Source organism: Hyaloscypha bicolor (assembly GCF_002865645.1).
Source record: "Hyaloscypha bicolor E unplaced genomic scaffold K444scaffold_86, whole genome shotgun sequence".
Taxonomy (NCBI): Eukaryota; Fungi; Ascomycota; class Leotiomycetes; order Helotiales; family Hyaloscyphaceae; genus Hyaloscypha; species Hyaloscypha bicolor.
This window is the reverse complement of record NW_020194588.1, coordinates 796,164-817,739: the sequence shown is the minus strand read 5'-3', so window position 1 is coordinate 817,739 and position 21,576 is coordinate 796,164. Positions and strand designations below refer to the sequence as shown.

The 21,576-nt window shown below is 45.0% G+C and overlaps 7 protein-coding genes across 7 annotated transcripts; 3 read left to right on the top strand and 4 right to left on the bottom strand.

The window, feature by feature from the left end:
* Nucleotides 1–2,221: 2,221 nt before the first annotated feature.
* Nucleotides 2,222–2,743, top strand: K444DRAFT_630217 (uncharacterized protein; the record flags this gene model as incomplete). Its single annotated transcript, XM_024883171.1, has 2 exons — nucleotides 2,222–2,352; nucleotides 2,464–2,743. 2 exons carry the CDS (start codon nucleotides 2,222–2,224, stop codon nucleotides 2,741–2,743), a joined length of 411 nt encoding a protein of 136 aa, XP_024736343.1.
* Nucleotides 2,744–8,457: 5,714 nt separating this feature from the next.
* K444DRAFT_530140 (uncharacterized protein) lies at nucleotides 8,458–9,192 on the top strand (the record flags this gene model as incomplete). The annotated part of the gene is made up of 1 exon (XM_024874878.1): nucleotides 8,458–9,192. A coding segment is annotated over one exon (735 nt), but the record flags the coding sequence as incomplete, so codon positions are not given.
* A 1,697-nt stretch (nucleotides 9,193–10,889) lies between these two features.
* On the bottom strand, nucleotides 10,890–11,888 carry K444DRAFT_630215 (uncharacterized protein; the record flags this gene model as incomplete). Its single annotated transcript, XM_024883170.1, has 4 exons — nucleotides 10,890–11,105; nucleotides 11,220–11,551; nucleotides 11,799–11,829; nucleotides 11,868–11,888. 4 exons carry the CDS (start codon nucleotides 11,886–11,888, stop codon nucleotides 10,890–10,892), a joined length of 600 nt encoding a protein of 199 aa, XP_024736341.1.
* A 1,212-nt stretch (nucleotides 11,889–13,100) lies between these two features.
* K444DRAFT_530081 (uncharacterized protein) lies at nucleotides 13,101–13,259 on the bottom strand (the record flags this gene model as incomplete). Its single annotated transcript, XM_024874873.1, has 1 exon — nucleotides 13,101–13,259. A coding segment is annotated over one exon (159 nt), but the record flags the coding sequence as incomplete, so codon positions are not given.
* On the bottom strand, nucleotides 13,133–13,619 carry K444DRAFT_411752 (uncharacterized protein). The gene has a single exon (XM_024872616.1). The coding sequence runs from the start codon at nucleotides 13,554–13,556 to the stop codon at nucleotides 13,290–13,292; it is 267 nt and encodes an 88-aa protein (XP_024736339.1). The 5' UTR covers nucleotides 13,557–13,619; the 3' UTR covers nucleotides 13,133–13,289.
* A 2,472-nt stretch (nucleotides 13,620–16,091) lies between these two features.
* On the bottom strand, nucleotides 16,092–19,350 carry K444DRAFT_630214 (uncharacterized protein; the record flags this gene model as incomplete). The annotated part of the gene is made up of 3 exons (XM_024883169.1): nucleotides 16,092–16,975; nucleotides 17,015–18,512; nucleotides 18,562–19,350. The coding sequence occupies 3 exons, from the start codon at nucleotides 19,348–19,350 to the stop codon at nucleotides 16,092–16,094; spliced, it is 3,171 nt and encodes a 1,056-aa protein (XP_024736338.1).
* A 682-nt stretch (nucleotides 19,351–20,032) lies between these two features.
* Nucleotides 20,033–21,532, top strand: K444DRAFT_613398 (uncharacterized protein). Its single transcript, XM_024880344.1, has one exon. It carries the CDS (start codon nucleotides 20,454–20,456, stop codon nucleotides 21,345–21,347), a length of 894 nt encoding a protein of 297 aa, XP_024736337.1. The 5' UTR covers nucleotides 20,033–20,453; the 3' UTR covers nucleotides 21,348–21,532.
* The last annotated feature ends 44 nt before the right edge of the window (nucleotides 21,533–21,576 follow it).

Sequence of the window (21,576 nt, the reverse complement as noted above, 5' to 3'; positions counted from 1 at the left end):
GAGGTCCGCATATCCTGGGGTAAACCCATAATTTTCAAAGCGATAGTTCCTGAGCAACCGCAGATTTCGTTATGTGGCAGACTCCTGTAAAACTTGCAAAAAGATTAGTCATTACATCGCCGCTCTCCGCTCACTTGATCCAATATCCTGTTGAATCGCATTTAGATACGATAGCGAGATCGAGGGTTGTGATCTTGATTGCTTACTGCCTCCACGCAGTCAATCAGAACTTCATCATCATTCTTTCCAACTAGTTAATCAGCCCTGACCTCCTAATCGCACTCGCATATCTAACTTGTCAGCTGTGCAAAAAATCATTTGTGTTTTCGTGCAGTCAGGATAGAAAGCTGTGGCTGCTGGGTTTTCGCTCAGAAAATATTGAATGAAGTTTTGGATATTGGCCACAACTCGAATTCGTGGCTGCGCGAACTCCACAACTCTGAGATTTTGTCCAATGGCGTCTATCATGGAAATGAGGAACGTTTGTCCTTATCAAAACATTCAAAGGCAAAATTACGTCGGCTATGAATGTAGACAAGAGAGTTGAAAGGGCTGGACAGGCATGTTACCAGCCTTCCCGTTTTGTAATTTTCATTTCTATTCACCTCGGAATAAAGACCACCGATTCTTGATTTGGTTAGAAACTATCGAAAACATTATTTCATAGCAAATATCTATGAGGAGTGCTTGCGTGATAGAGGAAATAGAATTGTCGAGGCTAGCCGCTGCAAGAAAAAGAGCAGTCGACCTGGATAAAAATAGTCAATTTTGTTACCCCGGTCGCGCCCTGAAAAAGTGGGTTAAAGGTGTACGCAGTCATGAGAAGCTTGTAGCAAGTTGTGTCTTAACTTACATTGGAATTTTTCCCTCTTTCAGAAGTAGTTACTAAAGACCATAGTTGTCTGTAAAGATCTTCTATTATATTCTACTCTCCTTAACTCAATTTAAGTTACTTAAGTAATAGACTTTTATTTTGCTTCTTAACTTATATATAAGATTATATTTTTAAATTAATATAATTATATAATATTTCTAAGGCTCTTATTAATATTAGTCTTATAATAAACTAGTTTAACTTATTATATAAAACTTTATATAAAGCTCTCTAAAAAAGTATATATAATTAATTTAATATAAGAGAAGTTATAATTTTTGGAAACAAGTTACAATTTTTTTTTAAAAAAAATTTATAATATTATATTAATACAGTATATAAGAAATAATAAAACTATAATTACGCAGCAGACTTGTCCTGCGTCTTTCTCTCTGGCGCGCTTCGACGGCTCAGTACAGAGGGAATAAGCCCAGTTATAATTCCAATGAATCCCAGGATTCTGAAATCGACGAGACTATCGAAACGGTATCCTTCCAAGCCATGATGAAGTTTTCGGGTGTGTTTGAGCTGAGCTGACAAGGGCCGACGCCTGACTTTAATTCCAAGAATTGTACGATTTTCGGGCTGAGTTGATTATAAATGGTATATGGTTAAGAAAGAGTTTGACAAGTTGCGCTTTTTATATAGGGTGTTAATATGTCAAAGCAAGTGCTCGGGTTAAGGTCTTACATTGCTAGAAAGCGGGAGTTTTCGAGGACGTTCATTAGAGAAGAATGAGTGGGTACGCATAGACGCTGTGACTAACGAGCCTGTCAAGATAAGTCTGTGCGCTTCAAGCCATTTGCTCACTAACGAGCCCTGTAAGAAATTTTTGACTTTTTAAAGTTTATAAGAAATGCCCGAATTATTATCAGATAATACACTTTAGCTTCTTTTTACTTATAGTATTAAATAATAAACAATAATGCTTTGTGGTTATTTAGGGAATTTAAAGTAAAGTGAGTGACTGTCACGGGCACGCTCCCAGGGTCACGTGCTTACGGCCCGCTACAGCTCTCACGGTCCACCAGGGACTATCCGTAAACGGGTATAGCTTGAAACACACCCGCAACGCACCTGTAGCTATATCTCCCTACCCGTAGATCTCTCTCTCCTTCTCTTTCTTTCTTCCTTAGCTTTAGATCCTCAATAGAACCACCACTTTCTACCCTGCTTAGCCGCTATACCTGTGCTTGCTATAGGTAAGGCTAAACCTCAGGAGTTTAGCTGACTGGGTTCGACACACTATCTAAAGCTCGCAATTACTACCGCTCCTGGGAAGGAATAGAATATCTACCGCACGAAAAGCAACCACTAGAGTTTACGGATCATACAGACCATCCATAAATGTCCGCGGCGCCGTATATGGCCCCGAGTACCCGCAATTACACCCGCAATCCAGAGCAAGGCGTCCAGACCCCCTCCTCCGGAACCCAGATCATTGAATCTATTAAAATAATATCAGCAAACCAACCCACGTAAGCCTAGTAACTCGCTGCGGCCCGCAAACAAGTCCGTTAACTACAGGAATAGTTAGACGAGGCCCGTACGGCTTCATAACGAAGCACCCTAGTACTAGAGGGATCTAGCAAGTCGGGTATAGTTAAACTCAAGGATTCCGATACCCTTACGGATGGCGCCTCGCCCTCCTTTAAGAACTGGCGTATCCAAATTAAGGACAAGTTCCTTATTAATAGTCGTATATTTAACTCGGAGCAGGCCAAGATAGCCTATATCTTTAACCGGACGGCCGATATTACCCAGAAATACCTGGCCCCCTGCTACCGGAAAGGTCCTGAACCCTTTATAACCGCTATAGAGATAGTTATGTACCTAGCAGAAATCCTGGAGAACCTGTTCGAGGCATAAGACGCCCGTATTGATTTCCGTAAATTCTTTATAAGAGAAGACGAGTTCTTTTCAGATTTCTATACTTGTTTCCTCTATCTCGCGGGTATAGGGAAGATTCTTATGGACGACTTATAGCCGGACCTATATAATAAACTTACGCCTAGCCTATAATAATTGGTATTACTATTCCTGGATACCTTCCTTACTAGTAAGGTACTCGCTTACAAGTGCTTACTAGTTAATAAGAACTTATAATGTCTCTAATAATATTGAACCTAGTTGCGGACCATACGCCTAGCTACTCGGCCCGTAGTAACTCCTTTACCCGGCCGGTAGCCTATTTCGACTGCCCCCGCTCCCGTATTCCCACAAGCTGGCTCTCCGAAACCCGTAACGAAAATCTACGGACCCGTAAGAGAGTTAACCCCCGTCCGTAAAGACTCTAATAATATCTGCTTCTGCTATAAGTAGTATAGGCACTTTGCTAAGGACTATCCTGAGGACCCCAAGCCCCGTATAGATATTAAGGAGCTAGTAGAACCCGCTTCTGGAATAGACTCGGACTCGGAAAAAGAATAAGCCTAGATAAAGTTTCTTTTCTAGGCTTGCTATATAGAGATCCTGGCTAGTTAGCTATTAATCTCAGTTAGTTACTTAGAGAAAAGCAATTTACGGTCTCCTATACTCTAGTTTTTAATAGATACGGATTTAAAACCCTCTCTTTAGCTAATACCGGAGCAAATACTTTTATATTAATTAATACTTAATATGCTTAATGGCTTGCCCGTTTCTTTTTATTACTACTTTATATCCTCCTAAAACTAATTATGGTTTAAGGCTTTAATAGCTAGGGCTACTAGGATACTATATAATATATTATTCTTTACCTTTATATTAATGGCCGTAAATAATATAATATCCCTATAGTTCTCCTTAATACTGGCTATTAAGACCTTATCCTTAGCTAAATATAATTCGATTATCTTAATATCTAACTTAACCCTTACTGGTAATAGCTAGTCTGGCCCGTAAACTTCCCTTACTTCCCAAACCTGGTCTAATTATGACTATTAGACCCGAAGGCCCTTTAATACTAGCCTGTGCGGGCTGATTACTAATTAGACGCGGACCGCTGTGACCGGGCTATAGAGCATGCCACATATGGAGCGGCCATTAATATATTACGGGCCAAAACTGCCTCTATTAATAGCCCCCTAAGGATCTCGATTATCCAGATCCTGAAACGGAAGAGTAGTAGCCTTATAGGCCCCAAGCGTAGTAAATACTAGGACCGTATTAATAACTTACGGGTAATAAATCAAGTACTCGCGAGCCAGGAACCTTGTTTATAACCCGTAAGGCATCCGAAAGTCGTGAATCTTGACTTACTTCCTGTGAATATTGCCGCTATTGGCGCTACTGGCTTTTGCCGGAACCTCCAAGTCCCTAGCTTTATTATCTTTAGTACTTCTCTCTACGAAATTAATTATCTTCTTGAGAAGGAACTTATAAATAAGGCGGATAATTTACGGGTATAGGAAACCCTTCTAGAAGCTTACTAGGATCTCGCGGACGTCTTTTCTAAGGCAGCTTCTAATGCCCTTTTCTCGTAATATTCGTATAACCACAAGATCTAGCTTATAGACGGTAATGCGAATGACCTGTTCTATAGCCTCCTTTATTACTAGTTAGCGGACAAACTATGAGCCATAAAGTAATATCTTATAGAGAACCTTTATAAAGGTTTTATTAAAGCTAGTTAAGTACCCTTCGTAATACTAATTCTCTTTATTAAGAAGGCTAACGGATCTCTATGGTTCTGTATTAATTACCGGAAACTTAATACTCTTACCTATAGGGACTAGTACTTACTTCCCTTAATTGAGGAGACCCTAGCTAGGCTATAAAAGGCACAGGTATTTACTAAGCTAGATATTTGTTAAGTATTTTACCGGATCCGAGTTAATCCTGATTCTAAAGAGTTTATGACCTTTTAGACCCGTTACGGAGCGTATAAGTATAAAGTCATGCCCTTCGGATTAACTAACAGGCCCGTAACCTATTAGTAATTTATAAATGACGTCCTATTTAATTACCTTAATGATTTCTATATTACTTACTTAGATAATATCCTGATTTACTCCGAAAACGAGCTTGATTACCAGGAGCACGTCCGCAAAGTACTTTTATGGCTCCGCAAGGCTGGCTTATAGGCTAATATTAAGAAGTCCGAGTTTAGTATTAAGTATATAAAGTACCTAGGCTTTTACGTAAGTACGGAAGGTATTGAAGTTGATCCGGAAAAGACAGAAATGATCCGTAAATGGTAATCTCTGACTACTATTCGTAGCATATAATTATTTCTGGGCTTCTGTAATTTTTACTAGAAGTTTATTTATAACTATAAACGGGTTATATGCCCGTTAATAGTACTTACCCGGAAAGAGAACGTATTTCTATAGGATAGCTATTACTAGAGGGCCTTTACTAAGCTTTAGGCAAGACTAGTTAATGCGCTACTACTCGTTTACTTTAACCCATAATACGAGTTAATAATAGAAACGGATACTTTAGATAGAGTTCTCGGGGAAGTGCTTTTATAGCTATAATTAAACCGGGAGTAGTACCCTATAGCCTATTTCTCTAAGACTATGATTTCGGCCGAAATTAATTACCTGATATATAATAAAGAAATACTGGCTATTATAAGAGCCCTGGAGACCTGGTGCCCGGAGCTAGAAGGCATACTTACTAGGATACGGATTGTTTTGGACTATAAGGTACTAGAGTATTTTATAATAACTAAAGTACTAATGGGCTATTAAGCTTATTAGGCCAAAACGCTCTCCCGGTTTAATTTTATGATTACGTATAAACCGGGTAGTTAAAACCGAGCGGACTTCCTTACTTGCTGCGACCACGAACTAGATAATTAACGGGCGCTCGCTATCTTTATTTGTTCCCAGACTCTCTTATAGCCCGAAAACCTCGACTCACGGATCCTTACGGACCTCGATCTCGATCTAATCGTAGAGATTATACCCGTAAGCGCAAGTAAAGAGTCCCGGGACCTGATTAATGATTTTTTTTAAGTGAACCGATCTGCTATAGAGCTAGAACCCTTCCGAGAGAAGGTAATGAACGCAAACTTGCCTTGGGCTATCTATAACGGGCTAGTACTATTTGATAATTGGCTTGCCGTACCAGAAAAGAACGAGCTAAGAGTCCGTCTATTACGAGAGGCCCATAACCAAGTCTCGATTACTTACCCGGGCCAGTTTAAGATCTTTTAGCTTGTCCGTAATTATTACTACTAGCCGAATTTTTGTATAGATATCCGTTATTATATTAATAACTACCAGACTTGCCGCCGTTCTTACGTGTCCCGGAACCGACCTCCAGGACTACTTAAACCTCTCTCGATTCCCGACCGCCCTTAGTAGTACATCTTTATAGACTTTAAGGAGTTTTCCCCTGATAAGTCTGGATGTAATATGCTAATTGTCTTTGTTTGCCGGCTTAATAAGAGGTTAATTTCGGTCCCTTATTAGAAGGATATGGACGCAAAAGAGATTGCGCGGATCTATCTAGACCGGGTATGGTATTATTATGGACCGGCGGATACTATTATCTCAGATTATGGTCCGTAATTTGTCTCGGAGTTCTAGTAGGAGTTTAATAGGATTCTGGGAACTAAGATTAAGCTATTAATGGCCGCTTATCCCTAAACGGATGGCCAAATAGAGAACATGAACTAGTGGATCGACTAGTGCCTCCGTCCGTTTATTAACTATTACTAGGACAACTGGTCGGAGCTAATACCTATTATGGACTATGCCCAAGCTATGCTTTCTTAAGACTTAATAACTTTATTACTAATATAAATAGAGTTAGGCTATGTTTCACGTACTAGTTTTGACTAGTTACGGCCTGCTATGGACGAATCTATAAGCGTCCGCAAGTAACTTTCTAGGGACGAAGCAGTTATCTTTACTAAGAGAATGCACGGAGCATAAGAGACAGCCCGGAATAGAATTTAGTAGGCCCAAGAGCATTAACGAGTATAGGTAAACAAGCACCGCCGACCTGTAGACTTCCAAGTAGAGAACAAGGTCTATGTTTTTACTAAGACCTGGAATATGGACCGGCCGAGCCGTAAGCTAGATTAGTAAATGGCAGGTCCGTATATGATCCTAGAGCAAGTCGGGAACGCCTTCCGGATCGACCTTTCATCGTCTATCCGTCTTTATCTAGTCATATTGGCAGATAAGCTCCGTAAAGCTGTAGATGACCTGCTACCGGGCTAATTACAGGAACCAGGCCTACCGATCGTGGTTAATAGATAGTAGGAATGGGACGTGGACGAGATACTAGCCTCCCGGGGGCACTACGGAAAGCTATAGTACCGAGTTAAGTGGGTAAATAGCAAACCGGATCCCGCCTGGTACTATGCCTCCGACTTTATTGGCTGCTCACATAAGCTTCGGGAGTTCCACGACAAGAATAAGGGGCTGCCAGGCCCGCCACGCTACCTTGCGGACTGGTTACGGAGCTGGGAAGACGGTACGGACGAACCAGAGTACCACGACGACGAGGACAAGCTGCCACAGAGCTCGAGGGCTAGCTCTACTTGAAGGGGGGGGTAATGTCACGGGCACGCTCCCAGGGTCACGTGCTTACGGCCCGCTACAGCTCTCACGGTCCACCAGGGACTATCCGTAAACGGGTATAGCTTGAAATACACCCGCAACGCACCTGTAGCTATATCTCCCTACCCGTAGATCTCTCTCTCCTTCTCTTTCTTTCTTCCTTAGCTTTAGATCCTTAATAGAACCACCACTTTCTACCCTGCTTAGCCGCTACACCTGTGCTTGCTATAGGTAAGGCTAAACCTCAGGAGTTTAGCTGACTGGGTTCGACACAGTGACTTTGGTTTTCCGAAGCCTGAAAATTAGCCTGAAGCGCACAGACTTATCTTGGCAGGCTCGTAACCAACCATCGCACTACACGTCCTCTCCCCGATGATTGTGGCTTGTCGCTTCGGGTATAATATCTTTCGGTCTAATATTCGATTATCCTATACTTCAAAAATAATATATTATTAATCATCTAAATTCTTTTAAATTTCTTCCATTCCTTTCAGCCTTAAAAATTCCGTGATACTCTCGGACTTTTAAATCGCTAGTTCGCGGACCTTGATTAAATGGAGCACGCGTTAATAGCGGAGCGGACAAGGTGCGGGGTTTAATCTCGAGAATATATATTTGAAGGAATATGGATATAATCCTTTAGACTAAGCTCTCTTTCTGAATTCATTCATGTTCGTTGATTAATCCGTAATAATTTTGAGATTTTAGGTGACTAAGTATATTAGCTGTGGGCCCCCCACCCCCCCCCCACAGCAAAATGTAAAATCAATAATTCTTTGTTACAGTAAATTAAACTTAAATGGAAACTAGATTTTTTGGTGTTCCTCTCTCTGCTTTGGGGTTAGTCCGGCCCCCAATCGACACCCGGGGGGGGGTGGGGGGGGTTCGTTTTACATTTTCCCGTCGCTTCTGTTACACAGCCTTAACAGGTGCCCCCATAACCACCCGAATGTCTCAGTGTTTTCATTCTCCCAGCCTGATCCCAAAAAGCCTGGCGAATTTTTCTTAACCCAGTTCCCAATCTTCCCCGAAATTCCTGATTTCATCTCTTTTTAGAATCTTCTTTCTTGAAAGGTACTCAGAATGTCAGGCACATCTTTACAAGCCGCACAGATGGCTGCCGCCGCTCGAGCCATGGATCTCACCACCGCCATTGGCAAATCCGGGGGTCTAGATCTCATCAGTCTCGTAGCCGAAGCAGGAACCACTGCAGGAATACAAGTGGTGAAATGGCTGGCTCGAGAACGTCTTAACGAAGAGGCATTTCTCCAGACTATGCGGGCTTACCAGAATTTCGCACATCCGAATCCCAATGGTCAGGCGATTCTCGCTCAACTCCAGGTCAATGCAAGCAAGCTCTTCGGCCTCCGTCTTGTCATGCCAGGCGCTTTGGGCAGTACCATCCTTCGAGATAAGGAACTACGCTGGGTAGCAACGACCGAGGCTGTGATTTTGAAATATCACCCGTCAAAAGCTGCTGAGAAAACGTTCATTGATATTTTCTTGATGAATGCATATCCCAACGAGCATCGCGCATCGAGACTATTTTTCGCCACAGCTCAGATTCAGGCCGTGGTTCAGAAGATGACAGATAGTATTCATTTGCATACGGTCAACGCTGGACTAGAAATCAGCCCCCTTCCGGAAGTCTTTGAGAAGTATGTCGGGCATTGTATGGAGCACCCAGATCTCGCTCGTACTATTCATGATATCCAGGAAAGAATTGGTTCAGATGTCGTCGTTCAAGTAAAGTACTTTGCGGTTGACCTCTTGTGTTGGATCTACAATCATTGGAATGGCGTTTTGGTGGTGAGCATGCAGGGGAAATTGGTTTTCGATAAAGCTCTCGGCACGTCTCCCGAGATTCTCACGTTTTTCGTTGTTGAAACCCCCGTTAATGGGTGTCTCATTACCGAAAATTCCGAAAGGCTTTGTAGGGATGCGGATCATGTCGTGGGCTTTAGAATCGGTGGACGCTATGGCTCGACATTCGACATAGACCCAAAGATATCTTGGAATAACGGTTTTGCCCGTCATATGGGACCAGGCTCTACGTCTGGAACTCGTATTCCTTTGTACAGATTCGCAAACCCTCACAGCGGAACTTATCTCTCCCTGAACAAGAAGGAGCTCAATATGGCTTTGAGCTCCGCACAACGAATTGTTGCATCTCTGTTTGATACCACAGTCTCTGGAGTCTTTCCTTCCCTCAGCTTTGAACCTCAAGTCAAGGAGGGTAGAAAATTCAAGTGGTGGGTGCGGACAAGTCCAACCATTCTTCAACAGAACCTTGGGAACGACAAGATAGTACCTTTTGCGTTTGGGCCGGACGACGTTGATCATATGGAAAATATCAAGAGAGGGGGAGTTGAATATCCAGCGCATGAGATAATCTTGCGGTATCCGGATGTTTACGACGCACTGGCGGTGGCCCGAAACCGCTGTGAATGTGGTTGTAATTCGAATAAGGAGCAAAACCTTAGAGAGTTTAGGACCCTGCAATATGATCGGCTTAATGATGGTTGTCTTCAAACTCATATGTTTACAGAGATCATGTTGTTGATGGGACACGCCTTGGCAGAAGCTGCAGGGGCCAAAGACATCTCAAACTTGAGGGCCGAGGACTCTTATTCCAGTCTCATCAAAGTCACCATGCAGTTCCTTGTGGAGCTCATTCAACTACGCTGTATAAATTGGGAAACGTGGTTCCGACTAGCACTTCTGCCATTACTGGTCTCCCTTTTGACCTCGCGGGAGAGCGAGTGGGCCGTGATTGTAGCGGAAGATACTCTTGCAGGAGATGATGACGGCGAGGAAAGCCCCCAACTAGAATTTGTCTCTGGCGGTTCAGACGATAAGTCCTCGTGCGATATCACATACGCCATATTTCCTAGAGGCGGAGATCTGTATAGTCAGATGATGATTGTCCGCACCGAAGGCTCGATTCGCGCTTTGAGTATTGCAGATATTTACCTTGGACTGATCCAAGCGCGACGGCCTTGCTGCACCCACGATGTCCACGATGAACAACAAGTCCAAGTTCACCCGTATACGTTCAGCGATGTAGCAATGAAATGGACGATGAGCTCTTACGCTACTATTCCCCGGATACTACTGAATCCTGACATTCAAGAACCGTTTCCGCACATAGCGTTACTGCAGGATAACTGGTTGAAGAGTAATATCGCGATAGGTTTTCAGGGCGGGGAGGGGTTTGTACGGGAAAGCGCGTGTTGCTTTGGGTGCTTCGTGGAGGCTGTTATGGAGTATAATAAGGTTCATCGAATTAAGTCTACGGGCGTTTGGGCTGGAGTAGGAAGTCAGAGATTACTACGGGGATAACTTCAATAGGGTTATTAGAGGTTAATATCATAGGAAGTTAAGGAAGTTTGCCCTTAAATGATAATTTATAGGGTATTTAATGGCTGGTACACCTTGGTGCAGGGTTTTTTACTCATAAGAATTCACTTGTTAGGCTACCTCCATAGCGAAAGTACTAACAGTGCTTCTTAGTTTCACAGCGTAAGGCAAATCTTTCTCCGCCAAGGTAGGAAGCCAGCCCACTTTATCAATGTATTCATCTTCCCCGCGAAAGCCCGCCTCTCTTCTCTGATCGTGCCAATCTCCATCAGAGCCTCGATCTTCTTGCATCCTCGAGTGACCTTTTTCCCATCTTCCTTGAACACCTCCTTCTCGCGTCTCACAGCATTATCGGAACTGACCCACTTTTTCTATGCCCTCGATGTACTTTCTCTTTGATGATGATACAAATGAGGCATGACGTTATGCATTGGCTTGCAGTCAACTTCGAACGATATATTGACAGCGCCCACAAGCACACTAACCATTCCCAAGTGGTCAGTTGGGGAGACTGTTGGAATCTGCTTCTTATCAATTGGGTAGTGGAGTTTGAGCGCTGTCTTCAATGCCTCCGTGTAGTCATTTTGCTGCATATAGCAGTACAGCACTAGCGTATGTAGTTCGCGCATCGGATATTTCTCCAAGCCAAGACCAGCGAGCGAAATGATTCGTTTACGCAGGGCACCATTCAGACTCAGTGTAGCTTTCTTGCAAGTATTGCAGGCGCAACTGATGCCCCAGACTGCTTGCAGCTTCTCCTGACGTGATTGGCGGTCTCCATGGACACCCGGGTATGAGGATGTGATTTCGGTATTTGCTGGGATTTCTTTCAGTGCGCGAACAAAGACGCCTCTACGTTCGGTAACCCAAGTCGCATTCGGCTCGCAGTCGTGGTTTACGAGGGCAGGAATGGATCGATACAGACTCCTTTCGTAACGAAGAAAGGAAGCGTAGCATCAGCTACTCCACGGGTGCAGTTCATGACGGGAGTTCGAGTGCCCAATTTATTTTGATGCATCCGCGACCAGTTAGTAATTGCCCGCAATATAGGAATCGAAACTAACTCCAAAGACCAGCTCCAAGATTTCCTCCTCGCTAACGTCTGATTCAGTAGCTAACTTCAGTATACGTACGAAGACCTTCGCCTCCTCCATTGTATACGGACTCTTCTCTGTAGAAACAAGACGACGATATAGAGACGGATTCCAGCCCATTCATTTGGTGAGATCTGGCAGTTGGCGTAGAGGAGCAGCAAACAAAGCAAGCAACGGAAGTCCCAAGCATAAGCCGTCAGTACCGCATCCATCAGATCACCCTCGGTTCTGGTGAGGTCATTAAAGGCGCCAAGTATTCCACACTAGAACTTGTAATCATGATTCCAAGTTTCCGCTCGATATACCTGGGCAGACACCAATTTCAGTCAGTTTTGGAAATGTTTGCATCGTCACATGAGTTGAAACTTGCCTTGCTATAGTAATGGAGAACGTGGCATCCGGTACATTCAGAAACCTTGACCTTCAAGCTGGGATCTTCGAGAACGCTATATAAATACATTCTTCCCCTATCACCCCAAATAACGCTACGGGACATGCAATTATCACATATCTTACAGCAAGACATAGTACCGTCCTCAACCTGCTCCAGATTAGTATCCACCTAAAACAAAAGCTGGCGCATAGTACGTACTATATTGAATATTGGCTCCGCAATACTGAAGATCATCTCTCCCTCTGCTGTCTTGTTTTATACGAACAGTCCACGGTCGGTTTCAGGAATACTCGATCTCTTCACTTCATACTTGACCCTAGTAGGGATCTCGCTGTAAAGGAATTGCGCCGTACTCGTAGGATGCTCTTTAGATACTTCAGGAGTATTGTCTTCATTCGCGGTACTTGGGGAAGATAAAGGATAATACAACATCAAGTCGCCAAGCTGCCGGGTGGCGCTCGCTATATTGCGGATTGAGATCATGGCAGGTATCTCAATCTCGAGATACTTAAAAGATGGCAAGTATACATCACCCTTGGCACTCTAAGTAAGGGCCAAGAAAGCCATAATTGCCGTTGAGAGAGGGATTCTCCAATATAGACTGAGCTGGTCAGGTGAGGGTTGGTGGTTAGTTGTTGCAAGATATTGCAGTATCAAACGATTTCGCGCCAGAGTACTTCAGTATACGAAGCTACCCGTAAGTAAATATGATTTTTCTCGAAATAGATCTACCCCTACGAGTTTTCGAGGATAACACCATTGGATCAACTCCAGCGGATCTTCTACAGAAGTGAATAAACAGAGAATTACAGCTAAAGCGCCAAAAACACCAAATCCGGCTCAGTACCCTCAAAATACTTCTCTCTCTCCACAAAACCCTACCGCTTATAACTCTCAATCTCCCTCTCCAGCTGTATCTCGGCGGAAATCCTGATCTCCTTATACCCCTTCTCTCTCGCCGTCTTAATAACTTCCTGTACCAGCGCCTTCCCAATTCCCTTCCCTCTATACTCCTCTAGAACAAATAGTCGTTTGAATTGGCAAATATCTGTATTATATACAGGAGCTTAGGAATCTGATATCTCGGGAAATGGACGGAGCCCAACCCAGCCGATTGGAGCCTGTTCAGGGGTACGGGTAAGAAGCATCTCTCCATATAGTAGGAAGTAACGCCCAGGGAGAGAAGCTGCTTCTGATATAAGAACTAGGATTTGTTTTGGTACCTGGCTTTGGCTATAGGTAAGGATGAGATTGCGGATAGTATCGATATCGTTTGGACTTCGAGCAGGAGAAATGGAGTACGGATATTGAGGACGGATTTGAGTTACGGACATCTTGATTTTAGTGGCAGAAAATGATATATAAAAAGAGGCCAGACACTACTACTTATATTCTCGAGCTTCTCTTTTAAGGTTTGTATTCACCGCTAAAGTGGCGCCGTATTTACGCTTCTATTACCCGCTTTTAGCCGGAAGAATAAGAACTAGGCAGCAGGACTGACTTACCGAATGCAACCCTCACTTGCCTTCTTTTCTTATCTCAGCCCATCTCTATACCTGGCTTTTAAATACCCTAATGATATTACTTAGTAACCTGAACTCTTTTTGCTTCTCCAGCCTGCTCTATCATCGCTCCGTAAACCACGTCATAGTGGTCTATCCCGAAGATATCTTCAATTAGTACTTGAATCAATTCCTTGGCCAATGCCGAATTACTATCGAAACAACGATTCATTAATCAATTCAGTCATTTTATTTGTCAATCTCATCTGGGTGAACAATCCACATCATCTCCGAAAATTAGTCTTGGAATTATATAAAATCTGTCCGCCTTGAATTCCTCTCCCCAAATCCGTCCATTCTTTTCTTTTTATTCTCCTTACCTGCCCGCCCGTTCTTACTTCTCTTCAAATATTTGGTACTAACTCCGACGGAAGAACCATCATTCCCCGAGTCAGTACTCGACGAAGTCCACCCATCCTCTCGATCCGCTTTTCTACCCCTGACAAAGGGACTGTAAGGCCTATAAGGTCCTGTTGTTTGAATGCTAGCTGCGTTATATTTAAAATGACATTGATCCCCGAATCGGCGCCTCCAATTAGCCCAGAAGTAGAGGCAAATGAAGGCTGAGGAGGTTCTCGAGGCCTCGTTGGAATGCCGAATCTCTCTACCCGTTCGTACCTTCCACTAGTTTCCACTGGTGGTTCGTGAAAGCGACCTGGCCATACTAGCGACCTGGCCATACTAGCGACCTGGCCAACCCCCCAAAATTGGTGTTCCTCGCTAAATTTGTAGCAGACCAGCACAGACCAGCTAGTTAGAAGTACCTCCTACACAAATTACTATGTGAAATACTTGGCCAGGTCGTTAGTATGGCCAGGTCGCTTTCACGAACCACCAGTGGAAACTAGTGGAAGGTACGAACTGGTAGTTCATGAACATTTGGCGGGAGCAGATTCGGTAGCGGCGTATACATATGTTCGCGTCTCCGCTCAGTGCTGCTATCTCGCGGTGGAGAAAGGGGGGTAGAAGTCAGTCATGGGTGGTGCTTCGAGGGAATTGGCCACATAGACCTCCAAGTTCTAGCGTCTAAGCGCTATAGCTACAGGCACCACAGGGGACATACACTGAAGTCGCATGACTTTATGCCACGATAACCGTAGGGAGGGAGGTCCGATCCAAATTGTGGGCTGAATGTTGCCTGCAGCGACACAAGACACTCACGGTATGGAGTTCATGTGATTATGAATGTGCCGAGCGTCTTCCCAGTGCGGTCAGTGTCGAAGGACTCACATTTTATATATTCATGTGTAGTATCTTTAGAAGGAAGTCCAGGAGGTTTGGATTTATTTGAGAGGGTCTAACGTTACGGTATTTCGCATGATTGCAAGGAGGGTTACAATGGTAGGTAAGGTAAGGGAGTTACGAGTGCCTGGCGTGCACCGGACGCTCCGCCCCGAAACATTGAAGTCCCGCATATTCTTAAAGGGTCGATTGTCTTAGAAGCGTCACTTGAGAAATATCTGAAAGAATAGTAACTAGCTCATAGATTGCGGGAAATAGGCCAGAGCTGGGGCGAGAGAAGCTTTACCACCCCTCGTGCCCATTCGCTGTAGCCCGCGAGAGCGGCGTCTTCCCCCATTAATCTGGGACGAAATCTGACCTCACCAAAGTCCATTTCCGTCTTTTGACTTGGGCTGCCCCCTGAACCCTGCGCATGCACTAAGTCAGCCCGAGTCTATAGAGTGACCCGTTTCCCGTCTCCTGGAAATTAATTACATTTTCCTATGCCTTTAGATATATAAAACCTGCTGCCTTGGACACAGCCACCTCCTTTGACCTATTAATAGGGTTGGTAATATTATATCAAGGGGTCTGTTCTGGCTCCTTGTCAAGCTTGCAAGGATCCAAAGTCGGCTCGGGAACCGGTTTTAGATCCCGCCTGACACGCAGCTTCTTCAACTGAACAAAATTGCCGCCGCTGAACTTTTCATTAATTAACGGAATGCTGGCGTGAGCAGAGTTTGATTCTGCCAAGCCAAGGTACATTTCATACTAAGCAAAGGACCACTTTATACGATAAAAGAAAGAGGATGTAGAAAAACAGGAAATGGGTAAGAAAAGAGTGAACTGTAACCAACAAATTCCGCGTGCTTTTATGCGCCATTGACGGATCTGTCCGAATCACCGAGCCTCGCCCACAACAAAACGCCGCTTTCGTGATACCTATCTTCTCAGTCCAGGCTCATTCACTTCTTTGTCCGCCTCCATGTCCTCTTACCCGACTAATCTCTCTCGTCACGTCGCATCAGGCAGTGAAGTCATGTCTATTTTCAGTTAACGAGCTGAAGGTAGGATTGTGACCGATATTCAATTGACGGACATACTCATGTTTTCAGGGGCATCCGAGTTGGTAATTTCCCCGCCGTAGAAGATGTCTCTCAGTGCGTCGGGTCTGTCTTGAGGGATAACTGTTTGATTGATTCCGGTTCGAGGTTGCCCATCCTTAGAAAAGTCGACAGTATATTCTTTCCCCCCAGACCCGACTGACGACGAGTTGGCGTGAGAAGATGGTCTGTATAGATATTGCCCTGAGGATACTTTGCTTGGAGCGTTACTGAGAATGAAAAAATGTACAGGGCTGGTTTTCTCATTCTCGTCTCGTATGCATTCGTAGTGCTCTCTCGGCGTTTGGCTGCTGCCGAGTACCTTGGAGATAACCTTGGGTTTGATCCACTTTGCCAGTATCTGGCCTTGATTTAATGCTGTGATAACTTCCAAAGAGCCCTTTTGGCCGAAGCTAAAACTATCACCCTCTTTTAGCGATGACAGAGACCAAAAGTAATCATATTTCGGAGGCGAGCTATCATAGCCGAACCTTCTGCCATTTGCCCCGCTAATAGAAGAAGGAACATATAGCTGGTTGAGTTGCACAGAAGTTTCTAGTATCGAGCCTTTGCAAGCTCGTTCCGGGGTAAAAGTATTGCTGCCGATATGTCTTGGGTCAAAATGAGCGTTTTGGCACTTCTTCCCTATGTCCAGAATCGAAAGTTCCAGGCACAGGTCTTCTAGTACAGCCAGTGTCCCGCTCGTTGCAGTTTCTTCTAAGAAACCAATCCAAGAAAGCTCAGTGGACTTCAAGGTCACTTTTAGGCCTGGTTCCTCGTCAGGTGCCCAAAACATTTCGAGGTCTTTCTCGTTTTTCCCAGTGTCTTTTAATGCGTCCAAGCAATACTCAATTGCATTTGAAAGATCTGTTTGCCATTCAGGCTCGGACTGGTCATACAACTTACGAAAGGCTGTGTAATCCTGGTCCTGAATTGCTGAGTAGAAGCTTTCTTCACAGTCTTTGCTGTGCCATTGGAAAGATCCATTCTGCAAATGATTTCGCATTGTCCGTGTGCCAAGTAGCTCAATCAATCTGACTCGGCGGGCGTTACGGGTACATGTCGAAACCTCTAGACCCAGCTTGAACTCCAGATGTCTAACCTTGCGGCTTTGAGAGTTGTGCTTCCAGTCTTCGATCAAACATTGCTTTAGCGTTTGTTCTCGTCTTTTATGTTTTCGAGTGTATTCAAAGTTCGCATATCTTCCGCCAACTTGCACTCGAACTAGCTCCGAACTTAGTATCCTTCCATTCCTTATTGTTCCGGGTTCTGAAAGAGCTCCAGAATCCCTCAAACTTTGTTTTTGATAAATGAAGGAGGATTCACATTGGCCATTGACTGCCAATGTTACAGGGGCTCCAATTAGCAGAGTATCGTTTGGGCGAAGAGTGGTTGAATCGGCAGAGCCCTCGTCGTCACGACGATCCTCGTCCGCCATCCAGTGACAGAATACTTCACCCTTTCGAACCTCGGATGAGGTTGGTGATTGTGGCTTCCAAGGAAGTATAACCCCGTTCCCAACATTGTACTGAACGATACGTTCTTCTTCACCAAGAGCGTAAGATTTCCACATTGGACCCCATATGTCCCCAAAAGTCTCGGCGTCTGTTAACAGGGACAAGAGGGGCGGGTTGACCTCAAATATCCCTGGCAGAACCACTTCAAGTACCCACGCTTGCTGTCCTCTTAGAAACCCGTCGAGGCACGAAAAAGATCTTCGGCAGAATCTGTAGCGCTGCACTTCCTGGAACGGGCCAGGGAGTGATACCGATGTAATTGTATGACTGCCAAGGAACTGTGTATGCGCACCAGTGTAGGAGAGGACTGCCATATCAAGAACGTGAACTACACACCGCCAAATATCTTTCCTGTCATGAGCGCCTGGAATCATCACATCGAGCTTAAGGAGCAGCTCTTGACACGCGATTGTGAGCTCCTTCGACAGTTCAGAGACATTGCCGAACAAGACCATGACAGGATCCTGAGACATGACTTGGAACAGACATGTCTCAAACGTTAACGCTAGTTGTTCTATCCTGCTACGTTCGATCCTCACGAGCCTGGCTAAACCAGCCCGAGTGCTGTCGAGAACAATCAGACTGATAAACTCCTCGCAGTAATGAATAGATCTCATTTGTTGAAGACTTTCCCAGACTGCGGAAATGATGTTGCGACATTCGATGAGGTGGTTCAAATCTTCGATTGCTCGATGATACATTTGATGGTTGGTATAGTGTCCGCCAACTCCTGAAATAGTCCCGACAGAATCTTCGTTTGCCGAACTTGCGACCTTGAGACAAAAGTCAAGTATATTATTGTAAGAGAACTTTTGAAACGGTAGATTTTCGACAAATGAGGCTTTAAAGCGAATCGTACCATCGAATGGGGCGCCAACTGTTCCATCCTAGTGGCCATTCAGCGATATTATCAGCATTTCATGATTTGCAACTTACCGTGTAGAAATGGAACATTGATTTTTGGAACACCACAGAACCTAGATCATCAAGCTCCTGGAAATATTCATCGGGGTGTAGAAGACGATTTTCTGCAAAATTGACCTCCGAATCACTCTCTGCTGGCGAAGAAAATCCCGAGAATTGCTCTGCATCACTGTGCTTTTTGCTCCTCGGGCCATCAAAAGCATTTATGTTTTGGGTTCGTCTGATAATTATTCCCATCTGAGCTGCACTCATCTGAGCTGGATCCGCCATGATTTTGTCCATCTGACGCCGATTCTCCTCCCCCTCCAACGCAGCACCAGACAAGGTTGTCTTGCGCTGATTCTCCCGTATAGCAGCCAAAAGATCTTCGAAATTCGATGTTGGAGCAACACGAAGTTGACTGATCAAGGTAGAAAAACGTGATCGAAATGTTGGAGCAGTCTGAGGCTTGTGGGTTGACGCAGAATCATCGATACGAGATGTCAGAACAGCGCCAGGCTGATGGATCGACACGGAATCCTCGACATAAGACATTGGAGCAACATGGTGCCTATTGATCAAGCTAGTATCATCCCATGACACAAGTGGAGAAAGAGAAGACTGAGGCTGTCTCCTCCGCCCAATCTGGAACATTGAGTCGCATGAGGTGGCACGTTGCAGGCTGTTTGGAGGAATGGCTTGTTTGTGTCTAGATTCCGAGACAATCTTGTCGTTAGAGCCAATACCGCCAGTTCTAGCATCACCGCGATCTGATGAATCATTCATTCCCCCAGCCTTACGGCGATTGCTGTCCTCGGCCATCTTGGGTCCTTCACACGGGGTCGAGAGTCGTGCCTTGAACTCCAAAGCGCGTCGAGTGTCTTCCTTCTAAGGGATGAAGTAGAACGGTAAGTTGAAGGTTCCCGGCTCGTGAGGGATCTGATGTATCGATGGGAAAGAAAACAAGCTCTCGAAAGATCGTAAGGCTGAGGATGGTGCGTTTGGTGGCGTCCCGCTCACGTGGCGCAACTCTAGCAGGCAACAGTTGATCACGGAAGCGATATAAGACTGGAAAGAATTGTTGATAGTCGTGATCTGTGACATATTCTTATTAAGTAGTGAGAAACTTGGATTTTTCGCGATACTCTCATTATAACTACTATGCTAAATGGCGTACTATACACGGTGTTATCTTGATGCCATACCTGTTGACGAGCTCTGGCATGAACACTTCAAAACTTCAAACCCGCATCACAAAGTTTCAATAACTTGCAGGGTGTAATACGATACTTCGCGCAATCGTGCTGACTTGAGATCACTTCAAATATACATAAATATGGTGGTTATTTCGACTTTATGAAGTGATCATGGAGGACGAAAGTAATCTTACCTTGTGTCTTCACGTGACCCCCCCCCCCCCCCCCTGTCGCATCCATGCGGGGTCATCTGCAGGCCCGATGCGCCCCCGCCAAACTCATTTCCTATACACCTTCCCCCTTCCCACTCCGTATCTCATCCAAAATCCCAAGATGGGCCCTCCATTCGACAACCTACCCTCCACTGTCCTGATTCGGGTCTGCGACTACCTTGATCGCGACCACACCTCGAGCCTTGCTGCCTTCGCACGTACCAGCAAGTCCTCTCATGCAGCCGCAACAGTTTTCCTCTTCCGAACTATCAAATTTGGAGTCTCGTCTCTCAACCATATCGCTGGCGATGTTCAACGAAGTCATGAGATGCTGCAGCGCACTCGTAGCTTCGGCCGTGTACATTGTCTGATTATAGATTGCGCTTGGCCTCAGGATGACAGCGACGGATCTCATCCTAGAGACCAAAGACCCTACATCAATATCACCGCTGAGGAGCGTGGATACTAGAACCGCTTGTTCAATGGACCCCAGCGGCATGTTTTCAAGTCAGATATCATGCCTGCCATGGCCACCTACAAGACAAACGACGCCTGGAAGCCACTTGCCAGTCTTCTCAAGAAGTTGCCTGCACTCATGGATCTGAGATACGGATTTCCTGGCCAGTTTCCACCCTGTCTGCTCGAGGCATTGCACAAATACCTTCCCCGGTGCAGGCTTCACATCAACACCTTCAAGCTTCGCAGCCTTAACGCTCCTTCTACAGATCCATATGAACTGATGCTTGCCACCTCACCCTCACTGACCAGCATTCGAGTGGAATGCGACATGCAACACGGCTATATCACCAAGCATATCCCGAACTTCAACTATGAAGCAGTGCAGAGCATGGTAGGCGGTCTAGCACCTAACTTGAAAGAACTGCAAATCTTCCATGCAGACTGGGAGGCAAATCTAGATAGTTATCTCCGTTCAAAGGCATGGAGGGGCCTTACATCTAGCGACCAGATAGAAAGCTCCCGTCCAGTTTCTGGCTCTCTGCGATGTCTCGAGATAGATGTCGGTCACGCGATGATCGAGCCACAGCTAATCGAAACCTGGAAGGCACACACGGACTTCTCAATTGTAGAAACGCTGAAGCTGGAGTCATACATTTCACAAGATACGTTTGCATGTTTGGCTGCAAATTCCAGCCTTCCGTCGTTGAAGAGGTTGGTGTTGAGACTCGCAGGCAGATATATTGACCGTCGACAAACGAACGAATTCTTTGACATTGCAAGAAGCTTTCTTTGCCAATTGCCGCCGTTAGAGTCTCTTGAACTCACGGGCGAGCTCTTCAGTCTTGATATGAATTCAATTCCCGGACATCACGGTGCTGCGTCGTGGAGGAGACTGTGGAAACTCGACTCATCGTTGCTACTTGGCATTAAAAATCATCTTGGATATTTGTGAAAAGGTCTCCTCGTCATCCTGCATCGCGGTCGTGGAGTTCTGAGAAGGAGTGATAGGGTGAAGTGTGTCGAAGCACAACTGACAGAGGCTGCGAGAACGGCAATGGAAGTTCAAGGCATCGTGCACTAGCTTGCATCAAACCCCATCTTGGGCATCCAGAGAACAAATCCAACGCTTCTCCTGGTAATTGTGTAAAGAGCTGTGGATTTCTGGGGAAGTGTGATGATTG